The sequence below is a fragment of the Buteo buteo genome, chromosome 1 (genome assembly GCF_964188355.1).
Source record: "Buteo buteo chromosome 1, bButBut1.hap1.1, whole genome shotgun sequence".
Lineage (NCBI taxonomy): Eukaryota > Metazoa > Chordata > Aves > Accipitriformes > Accipitridae > Buteo > Buteo buteo.
In genome coordinates, this window is record NC_134171.1 from 76,434,524 (window position 1) to 76,457,678 (window position 23,155).

The 23,155-nt window shown below is 40.0% G+C and overlaps 1 protein-coding gene across 11 annotated transcripts in view; it reads right to left on the reverse strand.

Annotated features, from left to right (window-relative positions):
• Positions 1-23,155, reverse strand: part of JADE1 (jade family PHD finger 1) — a 46,278-nt gene that overhangs the window by 16,255 nt on the left and 6,868 nt on the right. For 8 of the 11 annotated variants that reach the window (XM_075036536.1, XM_075036567.1, XM_075036517.1 and 5 more), the window contains exons 2-5: positions 19,433-19,510; positions 8,442-8,524; positions 4,805-4,962; positions 883-1,070 (exon numbers count right to left, since the gene is read on the reverse strand). In XM_075036536.1, the coding sequence (XP_074892637.1) occupies positions 883-1,070; positions 4,805-4,962; positions 8,442-8,524; positions 19,433-19,484 (481 nt within the window). In that variant the 5' untranslated portion in view covers positions 19,485-19,510. The remainder of the gene's footprint in view (positions 1-882; positions 1,071-4,804; positions 4,963-8,441; positions 8,525-19,432; positions 19,511-23,155) is intronic. The other 3 variants (XM_075036593.1, XM_075036584.1, XM_075036602.1) reach the window with 1 other exon arrangement.

Below are 23,155 nucleotides of genomic sequence, written 5' to 3' on the forward strand. Positions count from 1 at the left end.
ACTACAGCCAGGTAAAACCCGTATGACTAAACTGTAACCCAAAGCAGGGAACAGCCACAATGCTAAAACAAAAATCAACAGTGTTCACCAACATGTCCAAACCTCTTCCATCTGGCACAGCATCTTTTCCCTTATCTAAACAATGTGGTTAAAATTTGTGCTGACTTACATCCTCTTCAATTCCAGTGAAATCCTCTCCTGAAGCACACACCTTACCAAAGAAATGTTCCTGTTCATGCCCTGCTCCCCTGCCCCTTCCCACACACAATCCATTCTGTAGAAAAGGGAATAGTTGCTCCCCTTGTGACAGCTCCTCTTCCTGCTTCAGAACTGGAGCACACGGTCGCAGTAAGTTTTGGGAGATTCCTCCAATAAATCACTGTGGGAATTCCTTACTGTCTCATTCCCTGCACAATTCAGCTCACGTAGGTTCTCTAAACCTCGTCTAACTTCTTCGCACTGAACATCACTAGCTAAAAAGAAGATACGGATGTGTGATGCAGAGAGAAATAAATATGTGAAAAAAAAAGGGCTAACTGGAAAAACTACCTGAATGGTCCACCTGATGTTCTCTTCAAGGACCTTGACAGCAAAATGGAAACTTTGTGACAATTCCCTTCTGAAATGGAAAGCAGCATAGAAAAAAGCCACGCGGCCAGATTCTGACCTGGTCTAAGCAGATACAACTCAGCAGTAATGAACGCATGTATCTTAGGGCTTAACCACATCAGGCCTGGTTTCCCGTGGCTACCCCAACTCATATGATTACTACCTCTTCATACATCTATCATTTCTTCCCACTGCTGCCCTCCCTAAAATTATTCTTAAGATTGCCAACTTTAAAAAAAAAAAGTAACAAAACCACAAGCACTTATTGCTCACCCATTTCTTTGAATTCTTCATTGGCAAGCTGCAACCATGCCACATCCACCTCATTGAGATCGTAGCGACACACGCTGTCTGCTAAGGTTCGAATGTCAACATAGCCCAGCTCTGGAGGCTCCGAACCTGATGAAACAATGTACTTCCTGGGACGTGTAAACGTGACAGCTTTCGTCTCGGACACAATCCTAAAACAAACAAGACAAGCAGACATCAGATATGCTGGGCTGCTGAGAGACTTGTTTCTAGAGAATTCAAAATGCCTCATTCTAAGTGACTAACAACCATCAGAGATCATCTAACCATCTAAGCAATCATCTTGCACCGAGATGGGAAAACAGTACAGTGCGCTTTCATGACAGATTGGCAGTACTGTAAGAAATCAATTGGAGTTGTCTAGAAACCCAATTTATTACCAGAATTCTAAATAAAATAAAAAGATTAGAGGATAGACCTGTGCTTACTCTTACCTGAAATTCACACTTGTTTAAAGCTAGAGTAGGAACACTGTATTTATGTAGTGATGGCTGCCATATACACAGATGTTGAACTCTGTTTTAAGACTTTTTTTAAATCAATCCGTTTAACTACAATACCAAAATCAAGAAAGTTCAAGGAAAAAAAAGTAGTATTTCCTGCTATATTTGAAGGTTTTTTTCTCCCAGTATGTTTGATTTTTTTTTCGTGTGTGTGCGTGCATGTGTGTGTAGCTACAGAATTGCCATCTTTGTGAAATTCAGGAGACCTTTCCACAGAGAATCAGTAATTTGCAACTAGCTTTACCTTTGCTTACCCAAGCGGATTCAAACTCTGGCATCCTGGGTCTGCATTTGCTCTTTCACAATCACTAATGTCATGCCGGGCCAAGCGCAAATATTAATCAGCTGCTGCTGAAACTACCTTCTCTCAGGTTTTGAAGGCTCCAGTTGGCCAACAACCAACTATGAAAGCATATTTCAGCTGCAAGCCAACTGAAATTTTGTTCAACCACAGGCACTGGTTCAGGAAACGGTGAAGTACCTACAGCACATAACTTGTTCTAGGTCAGATTCCTGCAATGCCACAACTTTGCAAAGCCAGGAGCTAGGGGCAAAAAACGCCCAATTCACAAAGGACAGCAGTCATTCTACCAGCAAGCTGGTGACTTGCCTGCAAACAGCAAGGTAACTGTCAGTCCACCTGCAGTGCGGTTCTCTCAGCAGGGGACAGTGCACCTTCTCTTAAGTTAACTGCACACACTGAAATTCAGTTTGGATGAAATGCACTTCACAACTAAACGCCGGTACCTCCAGGAATGACAGGCCACACTGCCAAATGACTGCCTCCTGCAGCACTAGTGTTGACGATTTTTTTGCACTCTAGTGCTACAGGGGAGGAGACAGCACCACTCCATGTGGACACAACTTTGTGCTGGGAATAGCCTAAGCTCCACAACAAGCAGGAGATTCTCCATCTTATTTTACCCCCATCTGAGGTCCAACACGTTAACTCCTCACCCTGTAAGAAGACCTTGATCTGCCACTACTGTATCTGCACACATAGGTCTCAGTAAACCCTCTACCTATTTCAGTCTCCTATACAGACCTAAATCTTCCCCTCATCTAGCTTATTTCAGACAACAATCTGAGAAATGGTGGGCAAGAGCCAAATGCTGAATTTGGGGCTTCTGAGATGCAGAAGGGGACTGTGGAAAAATACAAATCTGAATGATCTTGCCAGCCTAACCATACTGCTCAAACTGTTCCTGGTTATACTGTACAGTATTAAAATATTACAGACCACTACATCTCACAGAGAATTTACTTGAAATGGGACACTGCTCTCCGAATCTTCTGTACCATAAATTCCTTCCCGAGTAGCCCTCCATGCAGAAATCATAACCTCTGGGCAGCACCCTGCACACGCTGTCTAAATACCACTGCAGTGGCACAGAAGAAATAAACACAGGTAGTTTGGCTTCAAAACAATCCACCTTCATCTCTTTATTTCTGTGATAGAAAGAAGTAAAAAAAGCAACACTTACTATGTACCAAAAAGCACATTCAACTGGATTATCCATCTGACTGCATGCTTTCACTGAATCACCACACAGACTTGCTCCTTTCCCCACCCCTCTGAACCTACTCTTGCTGCCCTGACCAGTCACTACAAGACTAAAATATTTTATTCTCTATTATGTACCTCAACAGCATCAGCTATCTGTACTGTATTTTGCTTCTGTTCTACACCAGCGACTATTTGACTGCTGCCGATTCAATTTACAGAACATCTCCCTCCCCTCCCAAAGTTAAGCACAGAACAGTTCCAGCACTCCAGCACCACCACAGGGCTCCCCAAGTGTTTTGTGAGGGAGCAAACAGGATAATAATCAGGCATCAGAGGGCCTCTCTGACCAACAGAAACTCACCAGTAGGACTATACAAGACAGCTCAGCAACTAAAAAAAGAGTGGTGCCTCCTGAGCTGATACCCACAACTGTGGGTGCCTTCTTTCCCCATCTCCTTTAGTATCTTAAGTATGGAGCAACATCTCTGTTGGCGATTGGCAGAGAAAAGCTCTCTCTTAAGTGAGTACCTGGATCTGATGCAGACACCAAACCACCTCCCTGTAAGATATGGGGTGGGGATCCCCCAGAAGGTCTCCCTCTGCTAAAGTCCACAGGTCTCCTGACCCTCCTGCAGCCTTGAGAGGTGCTTGAAAGACAAAGCAGTGAGGAGAAGACAATGTGAGCACACAGATACAATGTGTGTTTATTTATGCAGGGACTGGGTGAGGTCAGTGTGAAGCAGGCTACCAGCACTGCAGGGAAAAGACACGCTCCCATGTTCTAAACTGCACAGCAGAGAGGAAAATGCCAAGTTCTCCTTGGATCTCCCGGCCCAATCCTTCAGAAGGAGAAGGAAGGAAAGGGTTTACCTGATGTGTGGGTAAGTTCCTCATTGTACAGACCTAGTAGGGCTGCGCAGCCGCCTGCAGATTGGTGCACAGGACACAGAAAGCGCTAACAAACATTCCTGTAGTCCGCCTACTCCAAGGTTAAAGCTGGCAGATGCAGACCTAACAGAAGCAGTGTAGTGTCACACAGAATTTTCTGCTGTATATCAGTTTGGGCTGTTCTGAACCCACCAGCACTGGTGGGTCATTTGGTAACGCCTTATGGGCCAGCCTGGACTTACTCAAAGAGATCTAGTATGATTAAATGGCAGTAATCCTTGTTCTTCTCACTTTCTCCAACTCCAATCCCAACTAAGCATAAAAGGGCCACAACACACTCCTGCCCTTACAACTGTACTGTTTAATTTGAGACAGAAAACAATATCTAAGCGTAACAAACAAGGTAAGGAAAATATGGGTTTCTTGGATAAAAGCTAGACAATCTCACATTAATGTATTTTAGTTACATGGACATCTGGATGGTTCTTAAAGCAGCTGAAATGTTGTACAACAAACCATTTCCTAAGTTAGTAAATGAAACAACCAAAAAAATAACGTGAAACCAAAATAAATGCTGTCTTTTCTCTAGCCCTTAAATCTGGCTTGTCTTAACTGTTCCTTGAAAGGAACCTATGGCTTGGAACTAAACACAAGAAGCATCAGACAAAGGCTCTCCCAGCAATGCTGAATGAGGTCAAGTCTGGGCTGAAAAACAGAAGCTATTTTTAAGGTTCTGTCATCACACTCCATCCTAATGTAATGCCAAAACTTATTCTCTGACATTCGTATTTCAACACGCAGGCAGAACAGGCCTGACTCTTGACCTCTCCGACCATTCAAAAAGCTGAGGCAGGTTGCTCTTCGTCTCCGAGAACCGAGAGCTTTCTAGCTAGACACTGTGGAATAAAGCTCAAGAAGCCAAGGCAATGTAGACATAAGCTGCTAGCATAAACGTATGTGTATTTGTTTACATTCCTCCAAACTATACCTGGCTACTGGTTCTGGGATGGTCCCTGGGCTAACTGGCACCTGAACTCCCTTTTCCCACTCCTGCCTCCAGGGGTCTGCCAGCACATAGTATTCATCAGGGTTCAGCTGGAAGGAGTCATGTAACTTCATGGCAGTGATCAGGTCCGTTCTGAACACCTGCAAAGAGAGTGACCAAGAGAGAAAAATAGAGACACTGACATTTGATATTTACACTCTATGATTCACAGCTTCAGGGTAACCATGGAGCACAGTGTGTAACAAGGTCACTGTATCAACAATGAACTAACCCAGCCCACTGCAGGACCGATGTTTAGCTCCATTGCAGGGAAAGGGGTGGCTGAGGGTGCAAATACTGACAGAATGACTTCCAGCTAACTCCACTACAAGCCCTGGCACTCCCCCCTGCACTACAGACATAATGCTAAAAGGTGCTACCCGCTTTTACCTCTGTCTTGGCTGCAATAAAAGCTGCAGGAGCTTTGAGTCTTAAAACAGCAGCACAAGGAAGACTCATTTTTGCTCCAAGGTTTTTTGGTTGGTTTTGTGTGTTTTTTTTTAATTATTGGAGCTCTGACTAATCCAAAGACATTCTACAAATTCCCTGTGGTAGAAATCAAGGCGTGACTTTACCATGACCAGCTGCAAGAGGAAATTCTAAGGAGATGACTCTTTGTGCAAGTATTTCAAATAATAACCCAAAAGATCAAATAAAATAAGACCCAAACTGGAATTCTGGTGGCAGCTCCCTGTTCAGTACAGGTGGTTGTTATTCGATCAGCTACAGACACCTCTGCATCACAGCTGTAATTTTACTTTGCCTTTGTAAAGGCATCCACCTCTAAAATGAGCAGGATGTTTGGCAACTTTTGGGTTAGCAGCCATGAACAAGCAGCGATGCTGTCTTCAACAAGCCATAGAACGAAATAAAAAGGGATTCACTCTTGTAGCGGGCATGCTGTGGTACTGTTGTGGCAGCTTCAGCCTGGTTGGCCACTGCCTATCAACACTGCAGAAAGCAAAGGGTGCTATCACAGACATCAGAACTACAAGCCTGCACTTGTTTACGTGTCTTCCAGCTCTCCCCACACTGCTCTCCCTGTAAGGCAAGGCTGCTGCAGACTACAGCAACTGCACTCACCCCACAACCACAAATTTTTAACTACTCAATGCCACGTTCAAAAGAAAGGGTTAAAAAGCAACCAGGTGACAGAAAATAAGCACCACCAGGACAAGAAGAAGATAGGTAACGTCTTAAGAGAAGTTTCCCTGCAGACTTCTCAGTTTGTGGTGGACATCCACCCAGATCCACATCGCACAGTTACAAAGGAAAAGACGGATTACCAGGGCAGTGCTCCTACATTCTCTTATTGGGCTGCTAAGGGGGGGTGGGGTGGGGGGGTGGGCAAAGTGACACAACCTCCCAGTCCCAAACCACACTGTTTTACGTGAGCTCCCACCAACTGCTGCATATGGCTGAGGAAGAACCAGGTCTATACAGAGTGCTAATTAGGCAGGCCTCCCCAGGACAGCAATTTCTGTCATACACTACTCACACACCTGAAATCTCAATAGATTCCCTACGATTTTGGGGAAGTATTTTAGGGGAACAGTGAACCTGATGGTTAATTATACTTCTGAGAATATTTCAAAGCATGATTTGCCTTACCACACTGCACATCTTGAAACCTCTCCTCCTTCCCAACACACATACATACTACCACACTTCTGTCTCAGTATGTTTGTTTCCACTCTGGTTTTGTGACAAAAATAGCATAAAATCATGACATTTCTCTTAACACTTGTCTTGACATGTTCAGAAAAACTGCCAACATTAAAAAATAACGAATAATATTACCATATGAAGGAAAGGGTGAATGCAAGTAATGAAATGTAATGGAATGTTTTAAACAATCCAATTACAAGTCCTGTGAGGCTCCAATCAAGAAATGAGAAATAAGCCACAAAGTAAACTGGCTCACAAAACAAACAAGCACAGCTGGCCAGGGGATTCTGCACTTCTAAGTGATTTGAATTAAGGCAATCAAACATCAAATGAAAAGAAGACTAAAAATATAAAATGGGACGCAAAACTTGCTCAATGTGAGAGCCAAAGTAACTCAGGCTCTCAGATAAATTTGTCGCAGAAATCCCTCAGAAGCAAAGCTAATGCAGCACCTGACAGCCAAGAAACTCCTTCCCAGGCCAGTGGCCCTGTGACACCATTCTTTCTGCTCTAATTTCTGATTCAATCAGACTGCCTGGAGCAAAGCAGAGCTTACAGAAGTGCTGGCTCTCAGAAGCACTGAACACTTCAAAGCTAAAGGGTGAAACCCTGGCCACGCTGAAGTCAATGGGAATTTTGCCACCAACTTCAGTGAGACCAGGATTTCACCCGGGGAGTTCAGCAAGTGTCACTTTTCTGCCAGCACACTTATCATCAGCATAGTGTGCTGTGGTGAGCAGAAACAATGCAAATGGAGGGAGGGAGCAAGAGGGGTAAAAGACTGTGGAACAAAGCTAAAAGAAAGTATATGAGAAGTCCATCCAGGCTGAGAAAACAAGAGAGAACAGCACAAAATTGCAAAGATTCTGACAACAAATGCAAGGAAAGGGAGAGGAAAACACAGAAGCACATAAAAAACAACAAGATTCCTAATTATCTTGGATTATTTCTTGATACCTTTTCATGAGGTAGTTCTCAAAACTAAAGGGCTACTTCCAAAGGAGGTACAAAAGGTAAGTAAGGAAATCAAGCCTATCACCAGCAAGAATAAATTCACCAGGGGTCTCCACAAAAAACAAAAAAAGGTCTTTAACAGCCGACAATCAAAAAAGGCTGGAAACCACCAGTACTAGATGTAGTTCACACTGAACAATGAATGGGATTCTTGTGAAAACTCTTCTCTGGGACTTGGGTATACTGTCATTGGGGAGATTAATAAAGCAAGTTTTTTCTCAACATCAATCACTCACTAATGCATCAGAAACACATGTATTGGGCAAATATGTTAAATGAAGAAATTCCATCTCCCAAAGCTAACGCTTTCTTTGCAACCTCTCCAAAGTCCGCAGTGTAGTATTTGCCTGAAGACAGGCGAGATTCAGCAAGAGTATTTCCAAAGAACTGGATCGCATTTATGTGTTACTAACAATTGATCCATCCTGGAAAGTTCAAAGATTTCTATCTCCCTTGATAAATTTCCTCAAAGCACTACACAAGACAGACCTGTCAGGAAGCAGATTTCTAGTTTGACAAGCACTTTAACAAAGATCACATACCAAGACCCAATACATACTATGAAATAAATGCACCTAATGTAAATTTTCACTGTTCACAAATCAAGCTACAAATAAACCCTCATGTCTAAAATACTAGAAGAAAGACTCAGCAGTTATGTTGAATGAGTCTCAGACTAACAAAATTCACAGATCGAAACTGGTGCTGGCAGTGCCTGTGCCAACAGCTGAACTCCCTAATCTCCTGGTAAGAAGGGGGGGTGGAGGGCAGGTGCCAGCTAAAATGTAGCAAAAAGAAAAGAAAATGTAAATCTGAAGAAATGGATCCATTACTAGAACATGTATACAGCTTTGTATTTGATAGATGTAACAAAATGCAAATCAAATTCCAGAAATACCTCAGAAGGTTTTCGATCTTCATGTCTGGAACATGAAGTCCTCCGATGTCGAGATCTGGAATGCTGGGACCAGGTGGACAGACCTAGGATACAGAAATGATCATTTGCAGACACGCTGCCATCTATCAATAAAAGCCATTACTCTCTCTGCACACCCAAAGCGGCCCACTGAGTTCAGCTGGACTGTATAAGTCAGTCAAGCCAGAGACAGGCTCCTATGACAAACCTCCAAAAGACTCTTTCAAAATGAGCCAGAAAATAAAAGTTACTCAGTCGTAAACTTCTGTGATCGCTATTCCGGTTTTGTTTATAATTTTCTACTGATACATGCACGTATTGGCTGCACTGCACTTAACAGCCTTCACTCAGCATCTGAAGAAAGCTACCTCATAACATCCTTCCCCCTGAGCATCAATAAACCACTTTCTGCAAATAAGTAACTGACCAGGAGGTCCGCTGATCACCTGAGATGTACTCTTTGAAGCTAATGTATTGATGTCCTAAATATCTGTATCGGTTACCCAATTTTTACCAGAGCAAGCCTTTTCAAAATGACACACACTGTCATGCACACACAGTAGAGCCCACAAAACAAGTTGTAGTTTCTTCTCCTGAGCAAATCTCTCAGTGTAGTTGTACAATTTTTGTCTGCATAATTATTCATTACATTCCAAACAAATTACACCTTTTTGCCTTGAAACCTTTTGACAGAGTCTCTGTCAGCTTTCAGAAATATTTTAACAGGAGAAAAGGAAAAAGAGAAAGAATCTACACTCCATTGACAAGGTACTGCTTTGACACCACAGTACATTATACCTGTGCAAATCAACTAATTTTAATTCAGTAAGACTTACAGGTACAGCAGGTATTTTCCACTGTCAACTACACAGCGGTAATGAAAAAAAAGCCAATAAGTCCTTATGGGTTGCAGAGATGAAGGACTTGTAGTAAGGCCTATATGATAGGGAAGCTAGGACCTACATGTTGAACTCTGACAGATGAACACAGATTTTGCAACTCTGGGCATTAATTGTCAAAATTGAAGCAAGGTAAGCAGCAAACAGCTAGAAATCTTATATTCTGAGGTAAGAACACAGAAAAGATTATTATAAGCAAATGTTAGTGTTTCAGTATAAAAGCTGGTGATTTGAAAGGTTTTTAAAAAGTCATGGGCACTCTTCCTAAGCCACCCTATTTTACAATTGTATTTTTCTATTTCTCTGAACGGAAAAAAAAGGGGGGGGAAGTGACCAACTGCCATTTACTAATCTGTGTGGAAAGCCAGACTTGAAGATCATTTAACTACCACTCTATTTAAATGTTCTCTTGAAGACTAGAGAAAAAAACAAAAGCAGCGGTATAAACTCCTTCTGAGGATCCTATCAGCCCATACCCAAACTCAACCTAAAAAAGTCAGAGGGGAGTAAGTGAAATCACTCAAAAAGTGTCAGATATACAGCTAAAATTCAGAACAGAGAAACAGATTTTTCCTGCAATATAACAATACTAACATTTTAACATTCAGAGAGATGCAATTTCTTTAATCAACAGCCTCACTAGAATACATAGACCACACACATACCTACACAGATTAGTATTCCCTTCTCGTGGGTTCTGGTATTTTCCATCGGCAAGACATTAATATCTGACCAACTATCTGCCACTGAGGTATTCAGCTAGGTGGACCACTGCACGAGCTAGTCAGACACTTTGAAATCTCTAATTCATTTGTGGGTATGAGTGGTTTGTACACTGTTGGACCTGGGGGAGGGAGCCTGAATACAAGGTAAGGAAGTAAGAACAACAAGCTGTATTGGCGAAGTGGTGTTTGATTCCGCGGGTGTAGAGCTGGTGAGTCTGGAGGTTTTAATGCAGTTCTTCCCAAGTAATTCACGCATCTGGCAAAATTAGAGCAGTAGCAGTATGATGCACTTCTGGATCTTTACCCGTGTGCTTTTAATTCAGCTCTGATGACAACTTATCATAAACTGAAGACAAGCAAGAAAGCATATGGCCACCCCCTTTTTTTTTTTTTTTTTTTTTTTTAATGTAGGTATTAAAAGATGCAGATGCGATTTCCAGGTCTCTCTCATGCCACAGAGAAGCTACAAGGGTGAGAAATACAATAATCCCTACCGTATCTGCCATCTCCATTTCTTTACTGTGTCATCTACAGATGCTACACATCAAAACAGTCTTAAATGTGTACTTCTACTTTAGACACAGTCCATGTACACAAGGGTTAGGCCACTGGATTAATTAACTACTCCATGCAACATGAAAGATCAACTCTTAGCATCAAAACTACAGATCTTCATTTTAAATTATGTTTACTATACGAAAGCACACTAAGTAAAATTTCCATGCATAAGGGACAACTCAAACGCAGCCAGCCTTCCTCAGGATATATTATAATGAGTATTTTTTCCATGCCAACTAACTTCCTACAATGAATAAGGGAAAAAATAGTTTCTTACATAGTTCTGTAATAGCTGTTTCCTTGCACATAAAATTGGTGAATACACAGTGAAAACACACAATGTTATTAGTAAGTTACTGAAGAGACTGTTGTATTTTTTTGAGCAGTGTAAACTGACTGTACATAATACTAGAAGAAAAAGGTGGAAGAATTTCTCGTGGGACTGAGATTTTACTACCCACTAAGATCTGTAACTGTAGCTAACAGATGACCTTTGGCAAGGGCTTCACTTCAATAGGGAAAACATTTGCTCACTGAATAAACAAAACCCAACTATAAGGCATGCATTCACAGATTCAAACAACCACCACCACTTAGACACAGAAGTGCAAAAACTGAAGGAGCCAGCCAAATGATAGTAAAATATCCAGCCCATAACAGTATTAAATTTAACGACTTTTGAAATCTCAAATAAGAGCTTCAACTCTACTTCCATTAAAGTTAATGGCAAAATATCACTGCCGCCTTCAACAGTGCCAAGACCAGGTCACTGAACTACCCAAATCTGCTTTCATTAATAAGCAATCCACCCACTCTGAGTATACCAATAAAAGTGCAAGAGGAAAATAAAGGATGTTATTTGTCTTTTAAGCATTCTTTCCGTATTTTCATACTTAATCCAGAAGAGGGATCTCACTGAAGGAAAAAGTTCACAGGTAATTACAGCTACCTCAGTGATTAATGATCTGATTTTTACGTCTAAATAGACGAAGTAAGAACCATTCCTGGATTATAGAGAAGGAACAATCTACTGTAGTCAAAACAAACACAGGATTCAAAACAGCTCTTCTGTATTACTGAAGCACATGAACCTAAGTTATTTTAGAAAGATTCCAGACACTTTTCAACAAAATTATGCTCTTGCGTTAAGTATCCAAAATGACTATTGTTCATCAACAGTTTTCCGAAGTTTGCCTTAGTCACAAACTGGATTAGGATCACCAAGACTAGAAAAACAACTAAAGATCAAGACAAAGTTAAACCCAGTTTCGGTAAAATAAAAAAACACAAGGGAAGTCTGCATCACTGGGATTTGGAAGATGTAGAACTTTTGTAAGATAATATTATATACCTCATGGGAGAAATGAGTTCTACAGCAGATGGAAAATTAATGAGATGTTAAGAGAGCCCACACTACCAAAAGCCATGTGAGTAACAGTGAATATGAAGAATACACAACTCCAAAGGATGAAGCTAAACAAACACATTCAAAACATGCATCACTATCATCATTAGATATCAGAGATAAAAGGCGTATTATTAAGTGCCTATCCTGCTACATGATTGTGCAAGTTAAGGATGAACATAGTAGCCTAGCTAGCTAGCATCATCACTCCAGGAGATACACCAAGACCATTCTGATTCTTTTATAGTTAGGATCCTTTCAGGTTGCCTAGGTGTTCATGTGTTTTAAAAGGTTTTCACCACTGAGAACAATGGGAGGAGGATCATACTCTTACTACATGTCTCAGTTTTTCCCTTTGCATTTATCCACTTAGAGACAAAAAGCAAGAAGAAATCCCAAACCACTAACGAGGTGTAATTCACAGCAAGAGAGACAAAGCTCTAGCACACTACTGGTGCTGGAAAGGTGACTTCTAAGACTTGAGTAGGAAAACTTTCTGTTCCCCTAGGCTATTATATACACCTTACACTGTAAATACAGTGGTTTTATAATACCGCTACAGGGTGTATATAACACATACACCTCCTGATCATAAAAGAAAGCAATCAAGGAGTGTGAATTCTTTTTCTGTATTTGTGAAGAACACACACCTCCCAAAAGGAAAAACATAATCAATTTTAACTGTATCAATTTATTAAATGATCTGTCAAGAATATGTTTTGATTCCAAAAAAGCCCAACAAAACAGAAAATTCGTCAGGACCAATAAAGCAATTCAAGCCCTCAGGAAATTTTACCCCACAACTAATATACTACTCAGCATGAGCAGAAAAGGCTCAGCTATTATGTATCATGCACAAGGCTGTTGTAACACCACCTGCAAGGCACCCAGCTGTGTCCCTGGAGAACTACCTGCTGCTACAGCCTCTGAAAACTTCAAAGCCTCAGATCACCAGGCGTCTGAAAGCATTTCTCCCACCATAAACACACTCCTGCTACACCACTACACCAGGCAGCACAACAGAGCAAAACATCCCTGACGTGGATGTATGTCTAGCTGTCACTTCTGCTTAACACTGGCATTTCCAGATGCCTATACTGTTCCTCAACTCACTCTGAGACCAACTAGGTGCTGCTGCCAACACTCTGTCAGAAAGATCTGCAGCCTGAAGAGAAAACATAGATGCTCAGTCTCTCCATTTAGTGCCTGGCCCACAACTCTTTACAGTAAGGCTTCATGTCACTTAGACATAACTCCATGTCTAGAACCAAATTCCAGCACAGAGAAAACAGAAGCAGACTATTCTAAGGGCAGTTTTCCATTATGTTAGGTACAGAAAGAGCTGTCTGTGCAGAACTCTCCAAGCCTTATCACAGAGAAAGCAGCATGTATGCAAACACAACCTACAACATCATTTCACACAGCCAAATTCCCCTTCTTGTGTTTCTGTTGCTGGAAGATTTGCCCATCTATCTTCCTTATCTTTATATAATAGCGTATTATTATACAATAATCTCGTTCAAGATCAAAACAGAAAAAGCAACAGTCTTTTATCTCTTGTCAACACCGATCCTACTAAAAATTTAGTGTCATTTGACAACTACCCAATTGCAGCTGCTGAACAATGCATGGATCCATATGATCTCTGCAGTGCTTTACAACGTTGCACAATTGCTCAGTATCTGACACACATAATGAACAGTCTTTGCAGCTCCCTGCCACAGCAGCTCAATACAAGTTCCCTCCTATCATCCCTTTGCTCAGCAGCACACATTTGAGTTTTATAATCTCAAAGAACACACACATAGCCATGCATAGGCACATGTCACTCATTCTAACAGTGAGGAATTCCTAGACTCCATCTTATTTTTTAATCACAAGACTCAAGAGCCACTCTAGCTCCCTAGCTCCAAGGCCTCCCACTGTAGCAATGTTTTAGCATAACAGCATACAAAGCTTTAGCACAAGTTTAATACAGGTTATCAAAGTCAATTTAAGCACCTCCCAAGCTAGCATTCAGAGGTTGGTAACATGATGCTGTCAGGCCTTAAAGCTCCAGTGGAGTTAGGTGTACTCAGTATTAGCAGTCTTGTAAAGAAAAACGTGCCTCTCCAAAAACAACAGTGATGATTATGTGATGTCCCCTTCCTCAGATGTGATATCCCATCAGCCCTGGTAAGTCTTTCAAATCACTCTGGAAGAGTGCTCAAAAGCGTAACAACTTCACCAAAAGTCACCCTGCCCCAGTGAGCCTAACCTTCAGGTAAGATGCTACTTCTGACCATCTGCCATCACTCCAAATGCCACAACCCTTTTTCAAAAGCATAGTAGTTACCACTAAACTTGCTGCTTTGCCCAAATTCTAGCACTGTAACTACAGTACATTCTGTTGTTTAATCACCATCCCTCACCTACCAGCCAGTTCAACTGAAAACCGAAAAATATTCTTCACTTCCTTTTCATAAAATGCTGCAGAGTATTACGCGCGCTGCTAAGTAATTGCCACATTTCAGGCCAGCAGCGGCTGCAATTCTGTGGTAAATGACGTACACACCTAAGGTTATATACTCGGCAATCTTTGTGAAGGCACTCTGGGATCCACCTCAAACATAACAGGAATCCACTGGGATGAAAAGCCCTTTCTAAATCTAAGATCCCCGTCATTCAGTCAGAGCGATGGATATTGGCAAAATATGTTTAACTTTAAAATAACATTTGTTTAGCAAAGATAGAATAAGGGTCCATCTAAATTACAGAACTATATTCCATTATCCATAAGTATTAAATCTTTCATTTCTCAGAACCGATGCAAAACCTTGTAAATCTTAGAAGTGTTTTTCATCTGCAAGTGTCTTCGGTTCTTCTCTCAGACACTCTACATGTAGGATTATGATGAATTGATAACCCCTCCAAGAATAAATGAAGAGGCATCATGGGAGCAAGTAAAGTGTGAAGAAGATCATGCTCTGAATTCCTTGCTCATGGAAAACAGTGACCAAACTCTCTTTGACATCAAGGAGGACCTGGATTTCACCCAAGCTCCCTACAATACAACTGTCTGAGCTTCAGATCTTGCCTCAAACACAATCTGCCCACATGTCCAAGCAATTTGTGCAAAAGGAATGCCCTGAAGCTATAAATGGAAACTACTCCACTGCACAACTTTATCTCACCAGGAAACAAAGCACGTGGAATATGCAGCACAAACCACCGTTGCAGATTTACAGACCAAGGAGGCTAAAAAGTAAGGTCAAACACTGAGCAGGAAAAATGAAATGGCTTCAGTATCTAACATTTAATTAGAGTAAGACCTGGAATCATAAAGAGAAGGAGTTTTTGCAATGGAGGAGCAAGCTGAAATACAATGTAACAAAAATTGCTTAAAAACTATCAAAGCCCTAGCCAGCCATGCAGATAACAAGGACATAGATGAGTTTGAGGTAAACATTACTAATTTACTTAACACAGGTTTTGAAGAAGATGGCATATACATCACAAGGCTTTTAGGATGGGCCTGGCTAATATTAATACCCATTATAGCTGCTGTAATAAATTATCTGGAAAGGGACAGAAACTAACAAGCTGCCAGATAACAAAAAAAGGATTCCTTTCAGGTGCCAATAATCTTAAACCCTTCCCCAAGCCTCTCCCAATACCATTCCTCTGTATTTAGACAAAAGTTCAAAATCCAGAACTATGCCTGCAGCCATTTTTCATTCAATTATATTTCACGGATAGAATGTTCAAAAGTGACCTGTAAGTTCAGAAAATGAAATCTCTGAGAACACACTCGGATATCCAGGGACTAACTGCAGAACTGCTGTGCACAACTTCCACTGACACCTCTTGCTCAGTGCTTCAAATACGCTGTCTTGGCCCCATGTCTAAATGAGGATTTAGAACTCTGATTTTAAGGGGACACAGCTTAACAATTTTCAGTAGTTAGGTTGAAGGACATAAACACTTTTGGGGGCCTGAAGTCTGCACTTAGCTTTTGGGAAAGAATCAAGTCAGAGGGCAAAACAGAAGTGATGAGAAAAGCAAAGGTTCTATCTTCGAGCTGCAAGGCTTTAAAATACTGCAAATAATACATAACCACTCACACTAAATACCTTACATAAGTCAGTAAATACATGTATGTTCTCTAGGACTGCAGCTACGCTGTTAAGTGTTATTCTGTTCCATCTTTCACCCCTAAATGAAAATGATTCTCCCTTCTTCCATCTCACAAAAGAAGAGGCACCTTTCTCTTCCTCTGGAGAGCTACAGATATGCTTGTATCTTCAGTATAATACATTTTTAGTGCTTGGGGTATGAAGTTTGTTTTTCTATCACCTTGTGACTACCAAGGAAACTGATTCAGTTCAGTGATCTAATGGAAAACAATCTTTGTATGTTCATTTATTTTTTTAGATAAATTCCATTATTAGTAGCATCACTATAATTACCTTATTAATATGCAGGTTCCTGCATATTCAATAGTTGAACCAATTGAATCAATGCAGGTTCAATAAAATAAAATGTGTATTTCTTCACGCCAAAATATTTTTCAGGTGGCACTAGTCTACACGCTGGAGTCTACCCCAGACAAGCTTCATCATTCAGGTTACTCCAACAACATTTATCCAGTGACACTCATGATGAATCCGAGATGCCTGATCACACAGTCTACTAAGGCACCGTATGACAACCACAGAACTGAAGAAACCCAACAGTTGGAGGCCCAATCCTCACCTTGTGAGATGAGGGAAAGCAGTGCTGAGCTCTAAGCTGAAGGGCTATCGAGTTCAGTATGATGGGAATGCACGAAGTGCACTGGAGGGTCAAGAGGTGCCACTGACTGAAGGGAAGCAGATGTTTGGCAATAGGATTCCAACTAAGTGGTGATTAAAATTTCAACTTTTCAATTAGAAGACAGCTGTTTGAAGTGCTCAGAATAGTCTATTTAATTGTTTTCTGCCTCTGGAAACTCTGAGAAGGAAAAATAGCTAGCGAAAAACTTAAAGCCTTCAACACGAAAATTCAAAGAAATTTTTACCTTTTTTTTTTTTTTAGGCAACAAAATTTGCTTACCCTTCTAACACTAGTATCAGTACAGTGATTCAGAGATACTACTGACAAAGTGATAATACAGAAATTAATAGTAAGAGTAATCAGCAATTCTACTAAAGACAAGAAAAGATTAAATGAAGGTGAAACCTGTACGGGGAGACCCTTGACATTCACACACAGTTGCAAAGAAGTACTGGTATCTCCTCTAACAGGACAAGTGGAGAGAAAGGGCCTGAGCACCAGACATTGCTCTCAGGGATGAGTGAACGACAAAAAGCCTTGGAGCTGCTGACCATTCCTTAAATGTTATCTCAGTTTCTGATTACTAACCCTTGATCTTTTTGAACATGTGTATAACAACAGCATGAATATGCAGGAACCTGTACCTGAATTTGCCCAGTAACTTCACAAGGGGCAAAAAACATAATCAAGTCAAGAAAAAAAAAGTGTAATGAAAGGGAAGTGGTATGTATTTCAAACAATACTTGAAAATACTTTACAAATTTCACTGCCTTTTGCCATGTAAATTATTCAACAAATAGTTATTCATATTCATTAGACTTTAAAATAGAGAGATCTTAAAAGGACAAGAGTTTGGGCTTTTTTTTCCTAACTCATTTTCTTAGCTCTTGATCTATGGAACAGATGAAAATACATTTTTTGGGGAAAACATAATTCAGTAAGTCGACAGCTCTATTCCAGATAGTTATGTATCAAATGACATTACAAACAAGCATTATAATCAGCAACAGATCAGTCAATTGTATCTATTTCAGAACTTCAATTCCAAGATTATCTGCTTCATATTTTATTCGGTAAAGCCTGTAACACAAGGCACATGAAGGGATCAGAGTAAAAATAAAATAAAATAAAATAAAAACAGATAGGAGAGTGAAAATAAACACTATTATCAAAAAGAAACACTATTATATAAAGCCGCTAAGGAATGAAAAAAGGGTAAAGCAAAATTCTAGTGAAAGAAATCACATTTGCTGCTACTTCTCTATTTTACAAGTAAAAACACATCTTTGTTTTGGGGAAGTACACATCACGTTTGAGGAAATACACCTACTTAAATTTTTATAACCCCAAGTAAACTTCTAACCAAGAAAAACCAGGTCTGATTCAGGATTTTTTTTCTTCCAAAATCCCCCAACTGCAGGTAGCTCTCCAAAAACAAACCAAATCCCATACCTCTTTAGTAAGATTTTACTCAAATCTTATTTGGACTAACTCCTAATCAGCTTGCTAGTTCTCACCTCCTCCAATCCTTCTATCACTCCTTCATTTCAGCAATAGTTTGCCTAAGGTTGTTTTAAGGCGCAGATTTGGCCATACCTGAGCAGACTCCCATGCAACACAGCTACACCTAAAAAACGCATGCAGGTGAAGTAGTCACCTATGCAGGGCCACAGTGCAGCACAGAATAAAGCTTTCAAAAGCACCTGGAAAACTTCCCTGACCATTTTCTGTTACATTTCAGACTGAAGTCTCACAAAAGACTTCAGATTTGAAGATGTGCACCCAGACAGATCAAATTAAAACCGGGAAAATCTCTCAGACAACTGGCTAAGCTGGACTATTGTCAAGTACAATCAACTTGCTTGTTTGGGCAAATAAAACTCCTTGGCACACTTCCCAAACTGCCATTTTATCCCCCTTCCTCTTTTTTTTTTTTTTCCTGCTTAAATGAAAGATTATCAATCCCTCAAATCCAAACACAACAGATAAATATACCATACAGGGCTCAGTGTTAGTTATGTCAGTATAGAAACAGTTAAAAAAAATAAATACATTCTGTATCCAAATAACTGATCTACTGAATTCAAATTCTTGAAAGTTATTCCTCAAATAAGATAATCTTCAAACGAAGTAAGGAACAACTTTTATGCACCGTCAATCTTTCCTACTTCAGTTTGAAGCAATATACCTTTCCATTGCATGAGAAAGTATGAGAACACTGAAGCAAATTTAAAATCCTAATGCAAACTTCTATTAAATACTAAGCTGTGGATAACGTTAGCAGATGTCTCCATGCAAGTTCTGTCCTTGTAATGATAAATTATACTGCTTGCAAAGATTTTCAAGAGGACAACCAACTTTTTCTCTTGTTTTATCTTACTAACTAACACTGTATAATCAATACAGTGGAGGGATCCTAAATCTACTGCCCACCTGTGCTCAGAACGACTTGAGTTCAAAACTAGATCCTTATTAATACACATTTCTACCAGTTCAACCAATATGCAAAATGCCTCTGTCACATAAAGCACTGCATTAAAACGTGTTTTCAAACTCATAACCTACTGCACTCTACAACAAAGGAGCACTTACTGCCATTGTCGTCAGAATCCTCACTGCTGCTAGGAAGCCGACGTCGTTTCATGATCTCCACGGGAAACAGCAGGCAGCCTGCAAAGCAATGAGACAGCACTTAACCCAAGATAATAACACACAGTCATCAAATTGTGTTTCTGATGGCATTCGAGGATTTACAGCACACGAAGGAAAACAAACAACTTTAAACAGCATCTGAAATATGAACAGTGAGTATCTCAAGGAGGATGCTTAATTAGACAGTCCTCATACAAGTAGGTGAACAAAACTGGAGAGCACCAATGACAACCCCACCAATACTTTCACCCCAAAACAAAAGTGTATTTTGTTCTGAGAGGTCTTAAAATCACTAAATATCTGCAGTCAACATCCTTAGCTTCCCCTGCCCATTCTGACACTAGATTTGCAATACAATAACATTTTTACTGCTTGTGTAAATATTTACTTTGGCTAGTATGTTTTGGCACCATTTTATTCCTGTTTAAAGTGCCAGATTTATGAAATCAAAGACTAAAGTCATCCACTTACATATAAAAAAAAAGAAACATCAGCAGTAGCAAGCCAAGTTTTCCCAGATTAACTAAACATTAAACATGCATCATCTATGCACTGGAAGGCACCACCCTCTAAGGTAAGAGTGTTGCTTCCTCCTGCAGGCACATTTCCAGCACCATGCCTAACACTAACTGTCTTTCAGGAATCAGACCACCAATTGATTACACAGAAGCTTCTCCAAACTGCCAGACTTCTACTGAGTTCAACTGCACATGGACTGGTGATGTAAAGGCAAAAAGTTCCGTATCTTTTTAACTGCTATTCACAGAGCATTGGTATTTTTGCATGTATTCTCTGTGGAATGAAATCAAATTCAGAAAAATTAAGGAAGCTGTAAATAGCTAGTCAGCATTTACGTGTAAAAAGCTACTAAAAAGTGTAAGTTGAAGAGCAGAAAAAACATGACAAGACAAGTGCAGAAAGGCATATCCACTGTAAGTTAAACTGACAAGGACTCTAGATGCACATCAAATCCCCTGAGTCTTTGCTTACCACATATCAATGCTGGTATCAACAAGGTCTGGGTGTTCTCCTAGCAGCAAAGCCCTCATACATACCTCTGGGGCGCAGACTTGGAAATCAGATGCCAAAATACTTTTTTTCCTTCTAGGTAGGTGCAGAAAATCTAACCTCCTCATTTTCATGGGAGTTGAGATTTCCAAGAAACCTTTCAACAAAACTCTTTTCACTGACCCTTCAGTACGCAGCTAACTACTTCAACTTTGTTCACTGAGAACACGTCTCGTTGTAGTAAACTCAATAATGCTTTCAACTTTTATAAGACTAATTTCCAAAATAAGGAAACCCAAAAAGCCTAACTAAAGCCTGACACTATTTCCAAAAAAGCACAAAAATATCTTCCCTTCCAAAAGTGATTCATATAAAAGAAATAAGCTTTTTTTTTTTTTTTTTGGAGGAAATTAATTTTACCATCACTAACAAATCACAAGCAACTGAACCGGAGACTGTATTTTATACTTCCAGTGAATTTAATATACTTGTAATAGGCCGAGCATCGCAAGATTGCCTCCTTTTTCATATTGTACATGCAAACAGAGGTGGGGGGAAGCCTCCTTCCCACTGAATGACTTTCCAGAGTGGGACTTAGTATGGCTGTCTTTGAAAACTTTGCTCACTAAAGGTAAAGAGAAACTGAATGGTTCACTTCACCAAGATCTTTTGTCACCATTTCACAGAGTGAAGGTTCACATGTAATGTCTCATGCCAGAGAATAAAGAATCATAAATGACAACCTCTTACAGTGCTAGAAGAATTCGCTCCAAAAGAATTGCTTTGAAGCAGACCAGAACTTTGTGTGTATGGCAGATGGAAATGCTGCCAATGAATCAATACACAGACCAGCCTGGCCCATCAAAATCATCTGAATACAGATCTGGTATAAATGTAGTAGATCCAGAGCCAAGTTCTGATACGGTCACTTGATAAAGACAGAAAGCCAACATTCAGATCCAAAACCGGGTAAGACAGAACTGAAAAATCAATTAGCTGCTACAAGGCCAAGACCAGGGGGATAAATATCTATTCTGGAAGGTACTTTTTCTAGTGACTTGCATACTTTTCCTGTAATTGAAAGAAATATTAACAATAGCAATGTACAAGAACATACTCACTTAGAATGGAAATATCTCCCATAAACAAAGTTAAAGAGGATATATAAGAAAATACAGAAAAATTAATTATCTCAGAGATGTAACTTGTATATTCCTGGTCAAACTCCTCAACTTCTTGATTCGCTCCCACATACTCTGAAAAGTACTATGTGCTGTAAAGCAAAATAACACAGCGCATATGCACTGAGACACACTCATGAGCCTGCAATGAACAATAAAATCTGAAATTCTGCTCCTCCACATCTTTTTGGATAAGTGTATTTTGAGTTCATCTTCTCCTAGCCATACTTTCTGCAAATTCACAAAATAAGGAAAGACCCAGAAGCTTCTCCTTCCTACCACGTCTTTAAAAAACAAACTAAACATCTTTGTTGTTGTTTAAAGGAGAGAGTGGTATTCACACCTCCCAATTCAAGCACTCTCCACAGTTCTTCAGGAGATAAGAGAAGCCAGAACAGCAGCCACTGTCCAGGAGCACAGAGTATTAGATAAGGCAGCTAATTTCCTTGTCCACTCTAGTCAGGTTTCTGAAGTTGGCCACATTGAAAAGCCTGTGTTATCAAAAGTATCATGAAAAGAAATACTCCATTTGATGACGCTTTTGTGAGATTCCTTTATAGATGCATGTGAAAAAAAAGAGTTAAAATCCAGAGATCTCATTTTCCCATCTTTGAACCTATCCTGAGTTTACAGGGAGCTAAATCACAGATGGAAAAGCAGCATTTGGCTTCTTAGAGCAAGTCTCAAGCCGCGTAAGATTAACTCCCTAGAATTTTTGTCATTAGAAGTAATAAAACAGCTTTTTTTCAACTTCTAAAATTATTTTAAACTGTTCCCACCAGATGTTCATATCCACAGTTCAGAACACACGTTCTAGGGAGAACACTGGAACAGCTAATAAGAATTACAACCACACAGATTGAAATGCTGCTGCTCTTAAGGGCATCACAGTACCTCTGTCTCAAAGACTTACCAGTTTCTATCAGGTGATGGTGACCTCAAAGTCATGCAAGAACTGCATTAAAAATAAACATGGATTATGGATAGTGATGGTTAATGTGCAGATTGAAGGTGCAGGCTTCCCCTGTTCAACCTCAGACATACACATTTTCCCAGCAACTTTAGAGAGTACTGTGAATTCAAGTAATGCTTTTCTAATCCTCAATGAAAGAAAAAAAAAAAAAAAAACACCAAACCAACAAAACAACTATAGTAACTCATTCTTCATGGGACATCCTTAACTAAAAATAAGGAGGTACTTTTACACTGAAAAAGGCAGGATGGAAAAAACTATCAAACTTTTCAGTAAAATTACTTATTTCATTCTCTTTCCTTTCCTAATCTCTGAGATTTGAATGCCAGCAATACTACTTTTCTTTCAAATTCTCACTCTTCACAGTCATGAAAATGTTGGCATTTTTCACTTGACTGTATTTTGACATACACTTAATATACTCAGGTGCATATAAATGCATCTGATCCAACTCCAATCTTATTAAAACATTCTGAAACTGAAGTAAGTCTGTCAATTCCA